This window comes from Oryctolagus cuniculus, chromosome 19 (genome assembly GCF_964237555.1).
Source record: "Oryctolagus cuniculus chromosome 19, mOryCun1.1, whole genome shotgun sequence".
NCBI lineage: Eukaryota > Metazoa > Chordata > Mammalia > Lagomorpha > Leporidae > Oryctolagus > Oryctolagus cuniculus.
In genome coordinates, this window is record NC_091450.1 from 45,874,419 (window position 1) to 45,890,127 (window position 15,709).

General features: G+C 51.5%; 1 protein-coding gene across 4 annotated transcripts in view; it reads left to right on the forward strand.

Moving 5' to 3' along the window:
- The window catches only part of CALN1 (calneuron 1), a 612,973-nt gene extending 598,108 nt beyond the window's left edge, over positions 1–14,865 (forward strand). For all 4 annotated transcript variants that reach the window (XM_070064499.1, XM_051847931.2, XM_017342575.3 and 1 more), the window contains one exon: positions 7,714–14,865. In XM_070064499.1, coding sequence (XP_069920600.1) covers positions 7,714–7,841 — 128 coding nt within the window. In that variant the 3' untranslated portion in view covers positions 7,842–14,865. The remainder of the gene's footprint in view (positions 1–7,713) is intronic.
- Positions 14,866–15,709: the final 844 nt, after the last annotated feature.

The following is a 15,709-nucleotide window of genomic DNA, read 5'->3' on the forward strand; positions in this document are numbered from 1 at the left end:
ATCAGGTTCCTTTAAGTGAAAGAGGGCTGGCTCAAATCGCAGGCAGTCACAGTGGTGAACTTAGGGTAAGCTGGACTCAAGAAGCTGGGGTGACATCCTCTCTCCCCATCTCTCTCCCCAACTCTCTCTCGCTCTCTCTCTCTCTCTCACTCTCTCTCTCGCGCTCTCTCTCCTTTCACACTCTCTGTTGGCATCATTCTTTGGGAGTAGGGTTCTCTCCTCACAGCTCCATCCTAAGAAGGGGCTTCTATCAAACCTGCTTGGCTCCCATGCTCATCTTGGGCCAAAAGATCATACCTGGACAGCCTGGCTTGTGATGATGGACGGGATCAGATCCCCAGAACCAGAGATGGGTCTTGTTTTCAGAAGAAGGGGGGTAGGGGCACTGCTGGACAGGCCCAGGCACCAGGGGTCCACAGTGAGATCCTCCCAGCAAACCTGAAATGACGGGCATGGGATTTCTGTGGTCACAGATGCCTCTCTTGCTCTTAAGAAAAGCAACATAAAACACACCAGTCTCACTCCTGTTCCCCTGGGGCCACATCCTCCATCCCTACCTGGGCAATGCTGAAACCATTGAATTCTAGATGGTTTGATGGAATTCTCCGTCAAAGGCTCTTAATTAGTCCCTTTTTTTTTTTAACATTTGTGTATGCACAGATGGGTGGATTTGAAAGAACAACAGAGGGGAGAGAGAGAAAGAGAGAGAGAGAGAGAGAGTTTCTATCATCTGGTTCACTTCCCAAATGACCATTAGAGCCAAAGCTATGCCAGGCCAAAGCTAGGAGTCCCAAATTCCATCCTGATCCCCGACACAGGTGGCAGGAATCCATCATCCACTGGTTTCCCAGACACATTAGCAGGGAGCAGGATCAGAAGCAGAGCAGCTGGGAATCAAACCAGTACTCTGATATGGGTGCTTGCAAGTGGCAGCTTAACCCACTGCACCACAACACCGGCCCCCATGAGTCCCATTTTAGGGAACAGAAATAGCCAATGTCAGAATCACGGAAGGATGACAGAGCAAGTGTGGCTCCCCAGCTTGGTGGTAGCTCTGGCTTACTGTGAGAATCCCCTGAGCTGGGGCGCTGACACTGTTTAGGTTTTTATGCAGTCTCTAAATTTACTTAATTTTATATAGTTGAAAGGCAGAGAGACAGACAGGAAGATCTTTTATCCACTGGTTCACTCACCAAATGCCTAAAACAGCCAGGGCCTGGCCAGGTAGAAACCAGGAGCCTGGAACTCAATCCGGATTGACCCCGTAGGTGGCAGGGACCCCGTCATTTGAGCCTCCTGCTGTCTCCCAGGGTGCACATTAGCAGGAAGCTGGATTCAGAAGCAGAGCCAGGACCGAAACTCAGGCAGTCTATGATAAAGGGCGCAGGCATCCCAGGCAGTGTCTTAACCATCCCGAAGGCCCCTAATCCTGCCTGAGAGATCCTGCTGTAGGTCTGCTATGGAATCATTGTGATTCCAATTTGACTCATTCAGACATCACAGGGATTATGGCTCCAAGACAGGTAGCCCAGTCTCCAAACATCAAGATGGAAGCCAAGGGGATTAGAACCCTTTCCTCCAGGCTTCCTGGCCAGCTGGTCAGTGACCAGGTCTGTGCAGATTTCTGTGTCCCCAGGGAAATTCCTGAGCCCTTGCCTGTCTGTGCCCCGTGGTACAGTATAAGGGGCACGTCCATCACATAGCTTAAAACCCAGGTCCCACCAAGGCAGCAAGAATCTGTCAGTGCAGGGGTCTGTGAACAAGCTTCGGGAAGACAGGAGACCCCACTCCTGTGTCCTCCTGCCTCAGTCTCTCTCAACCCCCATTGCATCCCCAAATGCCTCCCGGGCTTCTCCTTTGCTAGAAAGAGAGCTGGAGCTGGCGAGCTATTGGGAAAACACTCACACAAAGATTACCAGCTTCAAAATGCGTTCCAGAAAAGTAAAAGCTGAATGGAGATCCAAAAATGTCACCAAAGAGAACTGAAGACAGACATCCAGGGGACAGGAGTTGTGGTGGGGAAGGCTAAGCACCACCTGCCATGCCGACAGCTCTAGCTGCTCTCCTGACTCGGCTCCCTGATGATGTGCCTTGGAATACAGCAGAAGATGGCTCAAGCATACCTGGAACCCTAACACCCGTGTGGGAGACCTGGATGGAGTTCTGGGCTCCTGGCTTCGGCTTGGGCCAGCCCTGGGAGTTGCAGCCATTTGGGAAGTGAACCAGCAGATGTAAGATCTCCCTTTCTTTCTCTCTCTCTCTCTCTCTCTCTCTGACACTCTACCTTTCAAATAATCAAATATTAAAACAGCCATCCATAAAAAAAACCAAACTTGTACATAATTAGAATTAGTTCCAATAGCCATAGAATATAAAACCACAATGTGGTCTATCCATTTAATGGAATAAGACTTAACCATAAAAAGAACAAGTATTGATACAGGCAATAATACAGAGGAAACTTTCTAAGAAGAAGCCCATCATTGAAAGCTATGTTGTGCATGATTCCGTTGATGGGGAATGTTCAGAATAAGCAAATTCATAGCAACACGGAGTAGATTCACTATGGCTTGGGGCTGGGCAGAGAAGAGGATGAGGATGAATGATATTGGGTGCAGGGAAATGTGTTAGAATTAGGTAGTGGTGATGGTGACGCAACCTTATAAATGTGCTCAGTGCCCTTGAATTGGACTAAGAGAGTTGAGTTTTATGGTGTGTGAACTCTAGCTGAATGAAAAATAAATATTTACAGCCAGACCATTAACGACAAGCAAATAAATAAAAGGAGAAAGCCCTTGAGAAACTTCCAGGGAGATTTCAGTTGCTGGGCTCAGGAGAAAGGACAGGGGCGGTCAGAGGACCCTGCTGGCAGGTGGTACTGGCAGGGTCGGGTCTTGGGGGAAAAGGGCAGGGAAGACCCCTGCTTGGCTGGAACAGAGGTGGCCAGGGAGCAGGGGTCCAGGGGGCTAGGAGTAGCAGAGGAAAAGCAAATAGGAGTAGGGCATGGTGCAAAATGGTGCTACGGAGACAAGAGGCTTACTTTAACTCCCAGTTCTCGTCTGGTGATGCCAGAGTCTTTGGGCAGAACGTGGCATCCCACCCATGATGGGAACATACATGTTTCTGTTCTGTGGCTTTAAATGAAGTCATCAGGGTAGACTCGTTGGGGCTGCACCCTACTGACCTAGTCTTCCTTCTCAAGGCACCGCCTCTAAATATACCAGGGCTGGCTCAAGTTCACGCCCTCTTACTGCTTAAGTCTCAATACATGATGTCTAGGGGGACACTCAAACCTCACCTAAATCATAGCAATAGCCAGAGAGGCCTTAAATTATCTTTTAAAAAATTTATTTATTTATAAGTCAGAATTACAGAGAAAGAGGTAGAGGCAGACAGAGATATATATATATATATATAGAGAGAGAGAGAGAGAGAGAGAGAGAGAGAGATCTTCCATCTGCCAATTCACTCCCCAAATGGCCGTAATGGCCAGGGCTGGGCCAGGCAGAAGCCAAGAGCCAGGAGCTTCTTCCAGGTCTCCCTTGTGGGTGGCAGGGGCCCAGACACTTGGGCCATCCTCCACTGCTTGCCCTAGGCACATTAGCAGGGAGCTGGAGCAGCTGGGACTTGAACCAGTGCCCATGTTAGATGCCAGCACTGCAGACTGCAACTTAACCCACTGTGCCACAGTGCTGGCCCAGAGTTAAGTTATTATTAAGAAATACATGAATTGGTGCCCTGAGCTAATCCCACCTCGGTTGCCAGTGACCTTGGAGTCTACTTTTTGGAGCATCAGGCTCTTCATCTAGCCAATGGAGGTCACATATCCAGCTCCTAGGAGATGTGCACCTTGCAATCCTGCACACACACAAACACACAAAGACACACTGCTCACAGCCCACTGCATACTCAGTAAGTGAAATGTTGGAAAAGATTCAAAAAAGGGAGTTAGCCCTCTTTGAGTCCAAACAATAATCCAGTACATTTATATGTCCCTAGTCCTCACAATGAGGTAGATCTTAGTACTCCCATTTCAGAGATGAGGAAGTTGAGGCCCAAGGAAATTGCTTTGCTCCAGCTCAGACAACCAACATGTGGAATGATCGGGATTTTTGCTTTGGTCTAGCCCCAAAGCCATGACCTCTTGCAATACCGCATAATTAGTGGAGATGCCAGAATTCGGCATAAAATGAGTCCCACCAAGGCACAAAGTGTGAGTTACAGACTTCGGCTTGCAATCTGTTTCAGAGGTACTGTGACCAGCGAATGGGAATACGTTCAACTGGATTCTCCAGGCACTCCCTCCACTCCTTATCTCTCCCTCCCACTTCTTTGAAGGATTTAGAGAACAAAGTTGCAGCCGCTCTCCTGGGGGTAAAATCCCGCTGCCCTTAGCTTAGCCTTTTTTCCTGAGTGTGCTTCACAGAGAAAGCCTTCAACAAAAACCCTCCCTCGGCTTTCTAAATGCACAGTGTTCTCTTCCTGACTTTCCATCCGCCCTGGGGATGGAATAGGATAGGGCTGCTCTCAGAGGCATCACCACCCCAAGGGGGTACCCAGCATGCATTAGTAGAAATCAGCCAGGGCTGGCGCCGCGGCTCACTAGGCTAATCCTCCACTTTGTGGCGCCGGCACCCCGGGTTCTAGTCCCAGTCAGGGCACCGGATTCTGTCCTGGTTGCCCCTCTTCCAGGCCAGCTCTCTGCTGTGGCCAAGGAGTGCAGAGGAGGATGGCCCAAGTGCCTGGGCCCTGCACCCCATGGGAGACCAGGAGAAGCACCTGGCTCCTGCCATCGGATCAGCGCGGTGCGCCGGCCGCAACACGCCGGCCATTGGAGGGTGAACCAATGGCAAAAGGAAGACCTTTCTCTCTCACTGTCCACTCTGCCTGTCAAAAAAAAAAAAAAAGAAAGAAAAAGAAAAAGAAAAAAAAGAAATCAGCCAGGACCCAGAACCGCCTCTGGTTTGCGACTTCCATGTAACCCATCTTGTTTTCCAATATGGAAAGCTTCTTTTGAAATTTTTTTTCATTTTTTAAAGATTTACTTTATTTATTAGAAAGGTAGAGTGATAGGGTGAGGAGAAGAGAAGGCAGGTCGAGGGGAGAGATTTTTTTTTTTTCCATCCGTTGGTTCACTCCCCAAATGCCTGCAACAGCCAAGGCTGGGCCAGGAGCCAGGAATTCCATCTGGGTCTCCCACGTGGATGGTAGGGACCCAAGCACTTGGGCCACCATCATCTGCTGTCTCCCAGGATGCATCGATAGGGAGCAGGACTGGAAGTGGAGCCGCTGGGACTTAGCCCAGCACTCCCGTATGGAATGCTGGCTTCAACAGCAGTGGCTTAACCCCGCTGTGCCACAATGCCTGCCCCAGCTCTCTCCTTCCTACAAATCACCTCATTTTTCCTTCCTGATAGTTGGCATCTTTCCACATCTCCCCCTCCTGGGAGGAGGCCCATCTCCCCATCAACAAAACTGTCTTCCTCCAGGCAACAGTTTCAGACTCAATCAGCAGGTGGAGCACTGGACCACAAATCCTTGAAATCTCCCCAAGGATGCGGAAATCCCATGGATGCAGATGGATTAAAAACAGCAAGATCCAACTGAAGAGATGAGTCAGGGACAATCAACACCTATTGGATAGGGAACGTCTGAGGGCTGGGGGTGGGGGTGGGGTGCTCTCTGGGAAGTGGGGACTGTTGGAAGTGGGGACTGTTTGACGTCATCCGTTAGGGAAGATCCATTCGCCTTCGGAAACATGGTCCGCTTCCTGCTTCTTCCCTACGATTTGCAGGGATTTGAAGGAGCCATGTAGTGGCAAAGAGGAGAGGTCATTGACATTGAACTTTTGCAGGTTCTGGAAAGACAGGTGAACCTTTCATTTTCACCAGTCTTCTTTGATAGGTGAATCTAATCTATTTTAATCTAATCGAATGAATCTAATGAACCATCTTCCCCAGTCTGATTTTCTCAACACACACACCCTCCTGTCTCCCGCCACATAACCCCACCCAGGGCTACTGAACCCGAAACTCTGCAGGCAGGGGCCCAGCAGTTGCCTAATTAATTTCTCTGAAGAGCCTGGAAAACCCAAAGAGATGTGACTTTCTCATTCTGCAGTGGAGCTGAGAGTCCCTTTAGTGATAGCATCCTAGCCAGTGCAATGTTTCCACCTGTCCCTAGGACTGCAAAGGAGATGTCCCCAGCAGGCCATCAAGGGGGAGGGGAGGACCAGTGGAAGTGTGGGGGGAGGGGAAGGTGGGTGGGAGAGAGGAGCAGGTGTAGAGGGAACAGAATTGTGACATCAGAGTAGAGCTGAGGTTCCCGTCTGAGCAGTGATGCCTAGAAGAGAAACTTGCTCCACCCCAGGGCGCCTTGTCCACGCTTTTCTTTCTTGTGATTTGCAGCTCGCTATATCTGATCCATTGATAACCCCAGCTAAGTCTTTGGGGTGGGGGGAGGGTGTTACATGCATAGTTTTTATAAAAAAAAAAAAAAAAAGATGGTGCGCAATGTAGCAGGAGCGACAGAAAGAATAGGAGAAGGCATTGATTGCTCAGTCAGGATCTTGGGGGGATGTTGGTCACTACAGGACCTGGTGCAGAACCCCCTGGCTCCAGAAAGAGAGAGATTTGGGCCCCACCCCCATCCCCGGCCTCACACCTGACCCATGCACAAGCCCCACTTCTCAAACTTTAGCATGGCCGGCGCCGCGGCTCAATAGGCTAATCCTCCACCTAGCGGCGCCAGCACACCGGGTTCTAGTCCCGGTCAGGGCACCGGATTCTGTCCCGGTTGCCCCTCTTCCAGGCCAGCTCTCTGCTGTGGCCTGGGAAGGCAGTGGAGGATGGCCCAAGTGCTTGGGCCCTGCACCCCATGGGAGACCAGGAGAAGCACCTGGCTCCTGCCTTCGGATCTGCGCGGTGCGCCGGCTGCAGCGCGCCAGCCGCGGTGGTCATTGGAGGGTGAACCAACGGCAAAGGAAGACCTTTCTCTCTGTCTCTCTCTCTCACTATCCACTCTGCCTGTCAAAAAAAAAAAAATTTAGCAGCATCGTGGGCAGGGCTGCTCAAAGAGATTGCTGGACCCTTACCCCGTAGGCTGTTCCAGCAGAGCTGGAGTGGGTCTGGCCAATAATCTGCAGTCCACATGAGTCTATGTGAGAATCTGCATTTCTGCGAAGCTTCAGGGAAAAGCAGAATGCAACTGGTCCAGGGACCCCTCCTGCAGAGCCACTGTTTGAACAGCTGGGGAGGAAAAAAAAAAAAAAAAAGCCAGAGGCACTCAGAGAACAATGCCACGGAAGGCCAGGTGCTCCCAGCAAAGCACCCAACCCTTGCACCATCTGCATCCGGGACACGTAGCAGTGACCGCAGGGTGCCTTCTGGAACATTCCATACGGTGTCCGGCTCCGAACGTCACTCTAGTTCTGTTCTATCTGGAAATTGCTCCCTTACCTCCAACGTCACATCAGCCACACGGCCTGTGTCGTAGAGGTTTTACCGGAGCTGTGATGTTCGGTCTCTCCCCCAGCGCCCCCATGAGGGCTCGGCTGTCTCCATGTTAGCAGTCCCATCCCACAGGGGGACCTGCTCTTGGCTTGTTGAGAAAGAGGTGCGTTTGGTCTCACTGCCATCTCTCTCTCTTCTCTCCTCCAACCCGCCACGCCTCCCCTCCCCAACGTGTCCCCTCACCCACCCCACCCACTTCCAGTGCACTCCCAGAAGCAGAACAGACAGACCTGCGTGCGGAAGAGCCTCATCTGCGCCTTCGCCATGGCCTTCATCATCAGCGTCATGCTGATCGCGGCCAACCAGATCCTGCGGAGCGGTATGGAGTAGCCGCAGCCCCCCGCAGCCCCGCCGCGCCGCCAGCTAGTGCGCATGTGCATGCCCCGCGGGCAGTCTCCGCTCCTGCCCACCGCAGACCTGGACCTCACGGATGGACTCGGACCACGGCTCAGCACGGGACCCAAGGCTGCAGCGCACCCGGGGTTGCCGATCAACTTCATCTCCTTGGCAGGGACATACAAGGGCTGTCTTCAACGCTTTAATGGTTTTCGTTTCCTAATGCAATAAATAGCCAGGAGTTCCGAGTTTCCGCTTCGACCGCCAGTAGTAACTCCGAAGCAAAACTTTGTTTTCATCTCGAAATTCCGGTTGGCCATCAGGTGGCCCGGTGGCGTAGGAGAGCGAGAGAGAGGCGTGAACACAGTCACCTCCACTCCCCTTTCGTCCAACCCACAGGTCAGCAGAGACCCTTCCCCGACCCAAGGTGGACCCTCGCGTGCAAAAGGCTGACTTTCGGGTCGTGCTATTTTGGCTTCCTTCCACCACCCCGTGGAGACCACCACACACCTCCCCACCCCCGAGGCATGAGGGGAAAGCCATGACATGGGGTGCGGCCCCCAGCGGTCTGCTGCTGCACCCCCACTGCTTCCGTTCTTACTGCCTTTTACTACAGGACTCCGGCGGGCAGAGTTGGGGCCCTCTCGGTTGGTTCCGTGGCACTTGGCTTTCTGTTCCTAGAGCCCACCCCGCACCAGCATTCTGGAATCTTCAGAGAGCCTTCTCCCAGCTTTGCACCTGTTGCTGCCGAGAGAGAGAGAGAGAGAGAGAGAGAGAGAGAGAGAGAGAGAGAAGCGTGATTGTGAGCATCGCTATTGACATCAAGTTCTGGGTCCCTCTCGTGTGACATCATTCCTCCCTGATGGCTGGCTAGTAGCTTGTCCTCCCTCCTGGGCTCATCCCCGCTTTTTTGGGGGGTGGGGGAGGGAAAAAGGGAAGACAGCCAGGCTCGAGCAAGAGGAGGGACCTTGACCGACAGGGCAGCTGCTCACTCTGCACCCCCAGCCGCCCCGAGCAATGGACCTGCTCCAGGATGTCGTGCCTGGCAGCCTCTTTAAGTTAAAAATCCATGTACATACGTGCGTCTTACCTTTGCCTCATCCTGGAGTTTGCGTTGTTAGTTGGTCTTCCCCAGCGGAAGATCACACTACTGTGCTTCTCCGAAAAACCTTCCGGCGTTCAAATTCTGCATGGATTCAGTGGGGAAAGACAGGGGGCGCTGGGGAGCTTAATGAGCTTCGCTACCATGACACCTGGCTGACTCCCGCCTGCACATCCTTTGGCGAGGTGAGGGCACTGGCTCCGGCGGTCGGTTTCCAACACCCCCATCAGCTCTGTCGTTTGCCAACTTTGCCCAGGTGCCCTGTCAGTCACCACTGTTTAATTCGCACTCGCATCAGCAGATTAGCCAGTAATCTCCGGATGTGTTATTTCCCTTTATACTCAGGTCTTGATTTTGGTAGTAGAATTGTCTTGCTCCTATCTTTTTCTGATGGCTCCCTAAAGCATCATGCCCCCTCCTTTCTTCCAGTATTGAGGAACCAGGACCTCTCCCCTCCCAATGCTGTGGAGGCGGTTTGGGGGTACAGTGCGTGTGTGTGTGTTTGTGTGTGTACCTGAACCCCTCCTGGAGCCTACTCACCCCTCCACTTCCCCCCTCCCTGCTTCCTTAGACTTGGAGTGTCCGAGGGGCTTCAGTCTTCTACTTCAACCCAGCCAATACGAGAGCTGCCCGCCCCAGCCTGGAGACAGCTCTAAAAACTTGCCCACCTTGGTGAGAATGAAACTACTCATGATGAGCACAAGTCACACAGAGGTTTGAGCCATAGCAAGGGAAGAGTGACACAGGGGCTGAGAATCTCCCTGTAGACTCACCTGGAACCTGGCACATCCAGCCCCCCACCCCCACCCCAACACCTGCCTCTCCTGCCACATGAACTCACACCTGCCCCTGTCTGTCTCTCCCTTCGGCTGACTTACCCAGGTCCCCTCGGGATGAGATTTCTAACCCAGAAGAGATCCAGTGCACAATGCTAATCCATTGGATGATTTTGCCCAGCTCAATTCGCCCTCTTCCTGCTGTATGTGGTTGGGAGTGAGTGCATAGCCAGCCTGGCAGGGAAGTGCTTCTCCGCGCTTTGCTGACCTCTGAACCCCTAAGCCACACCCTCCTGGGAGTGGGGGTGGCTGGGGGTGCAGGATGTTACATAGACAGAATAGCAACTCAGGACCCATTCCCCTGGATGAGACTGCAAGGCTGCACTGAGCTGGCCGTCCGGACAGAAGTGAGCACTTCTTCAAAGGCTGCCCTCCTCCAAGTTCTTGTACCTCCCACTGGCGCCTGTTGACCCGAAAGGAGGCAGAGGTCAGAGTTCATGGACACAGAAATTAGCCATTGTACCAGGGTGGGGATTAAAGGGAGTTCTGTAGAGGCACCAGTTCTGTAGCCTGTCCCCTACAAAGTCCTCAGTATCTTTTCCCAAAAGGGACCACTTTCTCCTCTCCCAGGTCCTGGAAGCAATGGCGACCCTCCCCAAGAAGAGTGCACCGCTCTGGGTGTGCTAGGGAAGGAAGCCACAGAATTCTTGCTGAGAGTCTGGAAGCTCATCTCCCATGCAGTAAGCTTGCACAAGACACTCAGGGGCCGAGAGACACAGCTTGCGGAGGCAGCCCTGAGCTCATGGCCTTCCTTGGTCTCTGGGGCTCAGAGCTGGTGCCCGTGACTTGCCCCTGGCTGCTTAGCTTGGACAGTGCATCTCAGATCTATGTAAGATGGCAGGCAACCCTACCCCCATGACTTCTGCAGGAACTGAGCCGTAGGAGCCCAACCCTGCCTGAGTCTGTCCAGGAATCCATGCAGGAGAATTGCAGAACGGCCCTGCCCTGGAGAACACCTGTTAGTAAGGGTCTCAAATCAGAACCCACAGTGACCCCCACAATGCTAAGAGTCCATGACCTCCAGGACTTCATGGGACCCTTCTCCCTCAACACCTGATTGCTCAGCTCTCCAAGAAGGGCTGCCAGCTGTGGCATGGCCAGGCCATGGGCAAGCCCAGCCTGACTCATTCTTACTGCAGGAGCAGGTGCCCCCCCGGGGGCGGGGGGCACATTTTTACTTGGGAGAGAAAAGGCAACAGAGCCTGGCCCCCTTAACTCCCCAGAGAAACTGTCTCTCACCATCCCAGATGCAGACAGAGCCCCCCCATCGGGGACATTGAGCAGTGGCTCCCAGAACGTGCGTGGGTCCCATGTGACCAATCTGTTAAAAAAAAAAAGTATTGCCATGGCAACCTTTGCATTCCACCCGGAGTTTGCCAAGGCACACAAAAATAGGGAAGATTTTCTTAAGGAACACTCTCAAAGAGCATACCCGTTCTGATTGCGCCCTGGCTCCGCCCATCTGCACCCTGCTGGGGGCGGGATCACCCTCCAAGAATCCAGTGGTTTCTCTTCCTTTTTCTCTGTATTTGAACTTGTGGTTCTGTTGACTCAGGAGAACAGGAGCCACCTGTGAGCTCGATGGTGCCCTCCTCACCCACACCCTCTACCCGATATTCCACAACCCCAGGGCCCCTTCATCTAGGCAAATAGGCAGAAATACACTTGAAGGCCGAAAAAGATTTTCAGGCTGCAATCTTTAAAAGCATCTGTTTGCCTGTTGAGAAGCTCACTCTGCCGAGCCAGAAACATGAACTTAAATGAACCTGAATTGACGTGTGGTCTCAGGCAGGCCCCGGTGGGGTTTCTAGAAGTTTCTAGGTGTTTTATCTGCAGAGAACAAGATGTGTGCTAGAGTCTTGTTTTCTCTCCATACTTGGCTCCCTTCTCAAATTTCGCGTGACAGATGGTCTGATGGTGGTGTGGTTATCCCAGAGAACCTAATGAAAGATGGACAGTAATGACTGTCTCAGCCTCCCTCCCACTGAATCATAAAGCGATCCATCTCACGACTGGGAGGAGAAGGTCATCTGTTATTTCAAATTCCTCCTACGAGGCTCAAGTCCAGACTCGGGCTATAAATCAAAGAGAATTTTGCATATTGTTCTTAACCTGTAGCTAACGACCTGCCTGGGAAGGGACAAAGGCATAGCTGAAAAATTAAGTGTGTGACCACCAAGGGCTGGCCTGGCCACGTGTGGCTCAAACCATAGTGGGTTCATTTACTGCACTGATTATTGCTCCAAAGACCCCCATAATTGTCTAATTCACCCTGTTCCACTGAGAGGCAGGGAGGGTCTGGAATCCCCGCTTCGAGAAGAGGCCCCTTTGTCCATCATGCTGTGATGACACGGAGGAATGGAGGACCAGGCACCTCAGGTCACAGCTTTGTTGGTGGTCTCTTCAGGGCTCCCGAACCTAAAGACCCTGTCTTAGCCATCCTCCCTCACTACCTGATCGCTCAATTCCCCCAGAAAGAAAAAAAAAAACTGTCAGAAACAGAAAAGAAGCCATCTTCAGCAGCTAAGCTGTTCAAGTTAATTATTTATAGTGATGGGAGAATAGAGGAGGGTTCAGGCTGCCTCTTATGGACCCTGTCTCCATAATTTAAGTGTCAGAACTGTTTAGCTTCACATCACACTTGCTTTGACTAAGTCACTCAGGGGACCGTCCTCAGTTCTGTGGCCCTGCAATAGATGGCTGGTTTGGAAGAATAAGGTCAAGTGCACCAACCAGCTAAGCCTCCCTCCTGGTAGCCTGTGCCCACTGCTAATGCACATGGCCATGTTATCAGCTGTGTTTCTATTTCACATTGATTTGAGATACTCTTTATTTGGTCTCCAGGGACCTAATATTAATGCTCAAAAAGTCTTCAAGGCAACATTAATTTGCTTCAATTGGCTTGAAGGATACCATAAGAAACCATTTTTTTTTCTAATCTCAAAGAGACAAGTCCTCAAAATCTGGACAGAATTAGCCCAGCCCCCTGGTCCTACTCCAACCATGGGTGATTTATCCATTGAGCATCCTCCATGCACAGGGCCTGACTTCCTCTACCTCTTCCCCTCGGGGTGGTGAGTTGACTTTTGAGCCAGTGTTTCCCACACTGTTGGAAGTTATCGTCCAAGTTTAAAGGAAGCAGACGCTGGAGGATCCCTGAAGGATGCTGACACCTGCCAAGCACAAAGTGCCTCTCTTGGTGTCTCAGACCTGTGGATCCAAGAGGCCAAGGGAGCAGAGCAAGGACTTGGAAGCTTGGGCATCTTATCTGTGGGAAGGGCAGGGGCCAGGATCCTTCCGTCCACTTTGCTTTGAGTGGCTTCTCTCTCTGGTTCATCGGTTTAGTCAGAGGAAAGGAACAGCAAAGCTCCTCCCTTGTAGCATTCTGTTTGTGTTTGATACACAAGCCAGAGTGGACAGCCACTGATGGAGGGTCACCGTGTCGCCTCCCCACATTGCATTCCTGACCCAACGGCTGCTTTTTTTTTTTTTTAGCACAAGTCCCAAGAGACACTCATGATAAAGCATCTCTTTTGGGATCCCTGGTCTTTCAACCAAACGACGCCAGTGGCTGTGTGTGGCAGAAGTGATTTGTTGATTCCCTTCGGAACTTGCCGATTCAAGTGAGAATCAAAGAGGGGTTCTACGTCCTTGTGGTCACCTGTGTGAACACAAAGGGGACACAGCCCCCTCAGATGGGTGTCCTGGGGCAGAGTGCATGAGTGATTAGGGTGAAACAAAGACTCCAAGATGCCTGTCTCTGCTTGTGTGAAGTTCTCCCTAGACGCTTCTAGATAAAGAGCACAATTTTCACTCCTTTGCCTTCCTTTCTGGCCACTGGAGCAGCTGTGCCAGTCTGCTCGCTGGCGGTGGTTTTTGTGGTCATTCGCAGCACTGCAGAAGGAAGAGTCGTGATCCGTGGTGAGTGTCAGGAATTACATGAGCGGTCTGAGTTGGGTGCCCAGCTACCTGTGGTGGCTGTGGAGTGATATCGAGCAGGAGCACTTGCTGTAGCCATGCACCTGCTGTAGCCGCGCACCCGCTATAGCCGCGCACCTGCTATAGCCATGCACCTGCTATAGCCGCGCACCTGCTGTAGCTGTGACTGGGCAGTGATGGGGATGCAGAGCAGGAAGAAAGCAGCTGCAGGCCCCTTCTGCCCCACACCACGTCCTAGGTTTGTGTCCTGTTTCCCTTTGCCCTAAAGTATACTGAGGACCCAGGCATTGTTTGTACAACAAGCCCTTCTGCTCTTCCCAAACCAGAAAGGAGCCTTGATTTTCACAGGCCAGTGTCTCTCTCTGCCCTCTTCAACAGAGAGCCAAAACAATGTGATTTCTGCCCTGAAAACCGAGCTGAGTGGGCAGGGAGCCCTTGAGTCGCGTCTTAGCAGGGTTTCGCTGTTTTTGCTCAGTTCTGAATCCAATAGAAGCTATTTCTCCAAGACTAACCAGACACAGGGCCCTTTGGCTGGAAATCTGATGCAGAGTCTGGCCAGGCAGGGGTCAGCCTCTGTAGGGTGGGGTGAGGGTGGGGTCACCGTGATCCCAGTGGTCACAAATTCGAGACATGCGTGAGTGGTTTCTCAAAGCACAGAAGTCAGTGACTGGACTGCTCGCCCCACCGCGGTGGGAGGAGCTAGAAGCACAGTTGAGGACGATGGTGATCAGATGATTGGAGCCTGGCGGTGCGTGTACGCAAAGTGAGCCAGTGAGACCCAAGTCACGGATCACACACTTCCCCTTGTACCTCATCCACACCCCCACTGTTTTCCCACGCAGTAGAACTCGGTGATCTCTGCCCTTCGGTAATGACCGAGTCAGCAGACTCGTTGAAAGGGAATCTTTATATACAATGTAAATATTAATATAAATTAACTCCGCATGCAACTTCCTGACCAAATGGAGTATATATTATTAATCTCTTATCTTAGTGTATAAAGGAAAATTGACTGCCATATTTATCAGATGTTTTCTCTAACCAAACTTGTCTGTAAATATATAATCTGTATAAAAAGAGTCTAATTTACCATTATTTATGCAATAGAACAAAAATAAAAGTTCTTTTGTTTTTCTTTTGATGACAGAGTCAGTTTATTGTCTGTATCATTTTCTTGGCCAAAAGGCCATGAAGACTCCAGCCTGGGACCCCCAGGGGCAGCCAGGGGCAGCAGGCTGGGCAGTGGGGCTTTGATGAGTGATTGACATCAGAGAAACAAACTGCGTGTGGAGCATATGGTGAGAAATATGCACTATCTTCCGGCTGGTGGGCAGACGTTATAATTATGAAAATTGTGCAGACACCCAAGCTAATGGTGTCATCGCTTGGGGATTCCATTTGCCAAGTTCTCAGCATCGGCATGCAGGCATTGCATAACTTTAGCTTAAGCTTTGGGAATCTTTAATGTTCTCTGAGCTTCTTAGACATAGAAAAAAAGATACTCATTCCCTCGCAGAGATAAGGAAACCTAGGGGACCACAAGGGAGGGAAGTGACTTGATTCAGGGCCTCAGCCGAGATCTTGCTTGAATTTGGGCCAATAATAGGTTGACCTCCTGTCTCCCAGCACCAGGAAACCTCTGACTCTATTTTGTTCACTTCTCAAAAATGCTATCACAGATTTTTTTTTTCCGCCCAGGTAGTTGTCCTTAGCGAAAAGCCTGAGTTTCCAATTAGGGAGAATCTCAGAGGATCCCCTAGGATACCCCCACTTTAAATGTTGCATTTGGGGGCTGGCATTGTGGCACAGAGATCAGCCTGCTAACAACACCAACATCCGGTTTGAGTACCGGTTTGAATCCTGGCTGCCGCACTTCCAACCCAGTTCTGTGCTTAAGTGCCTGGGAAAGCAGCAGAGGATGGCCCAAAGAGTTGGGTCCCTGCCACCCACGTGGGCGATCCAGATGTAGTTCCTGGCTTCCGGAA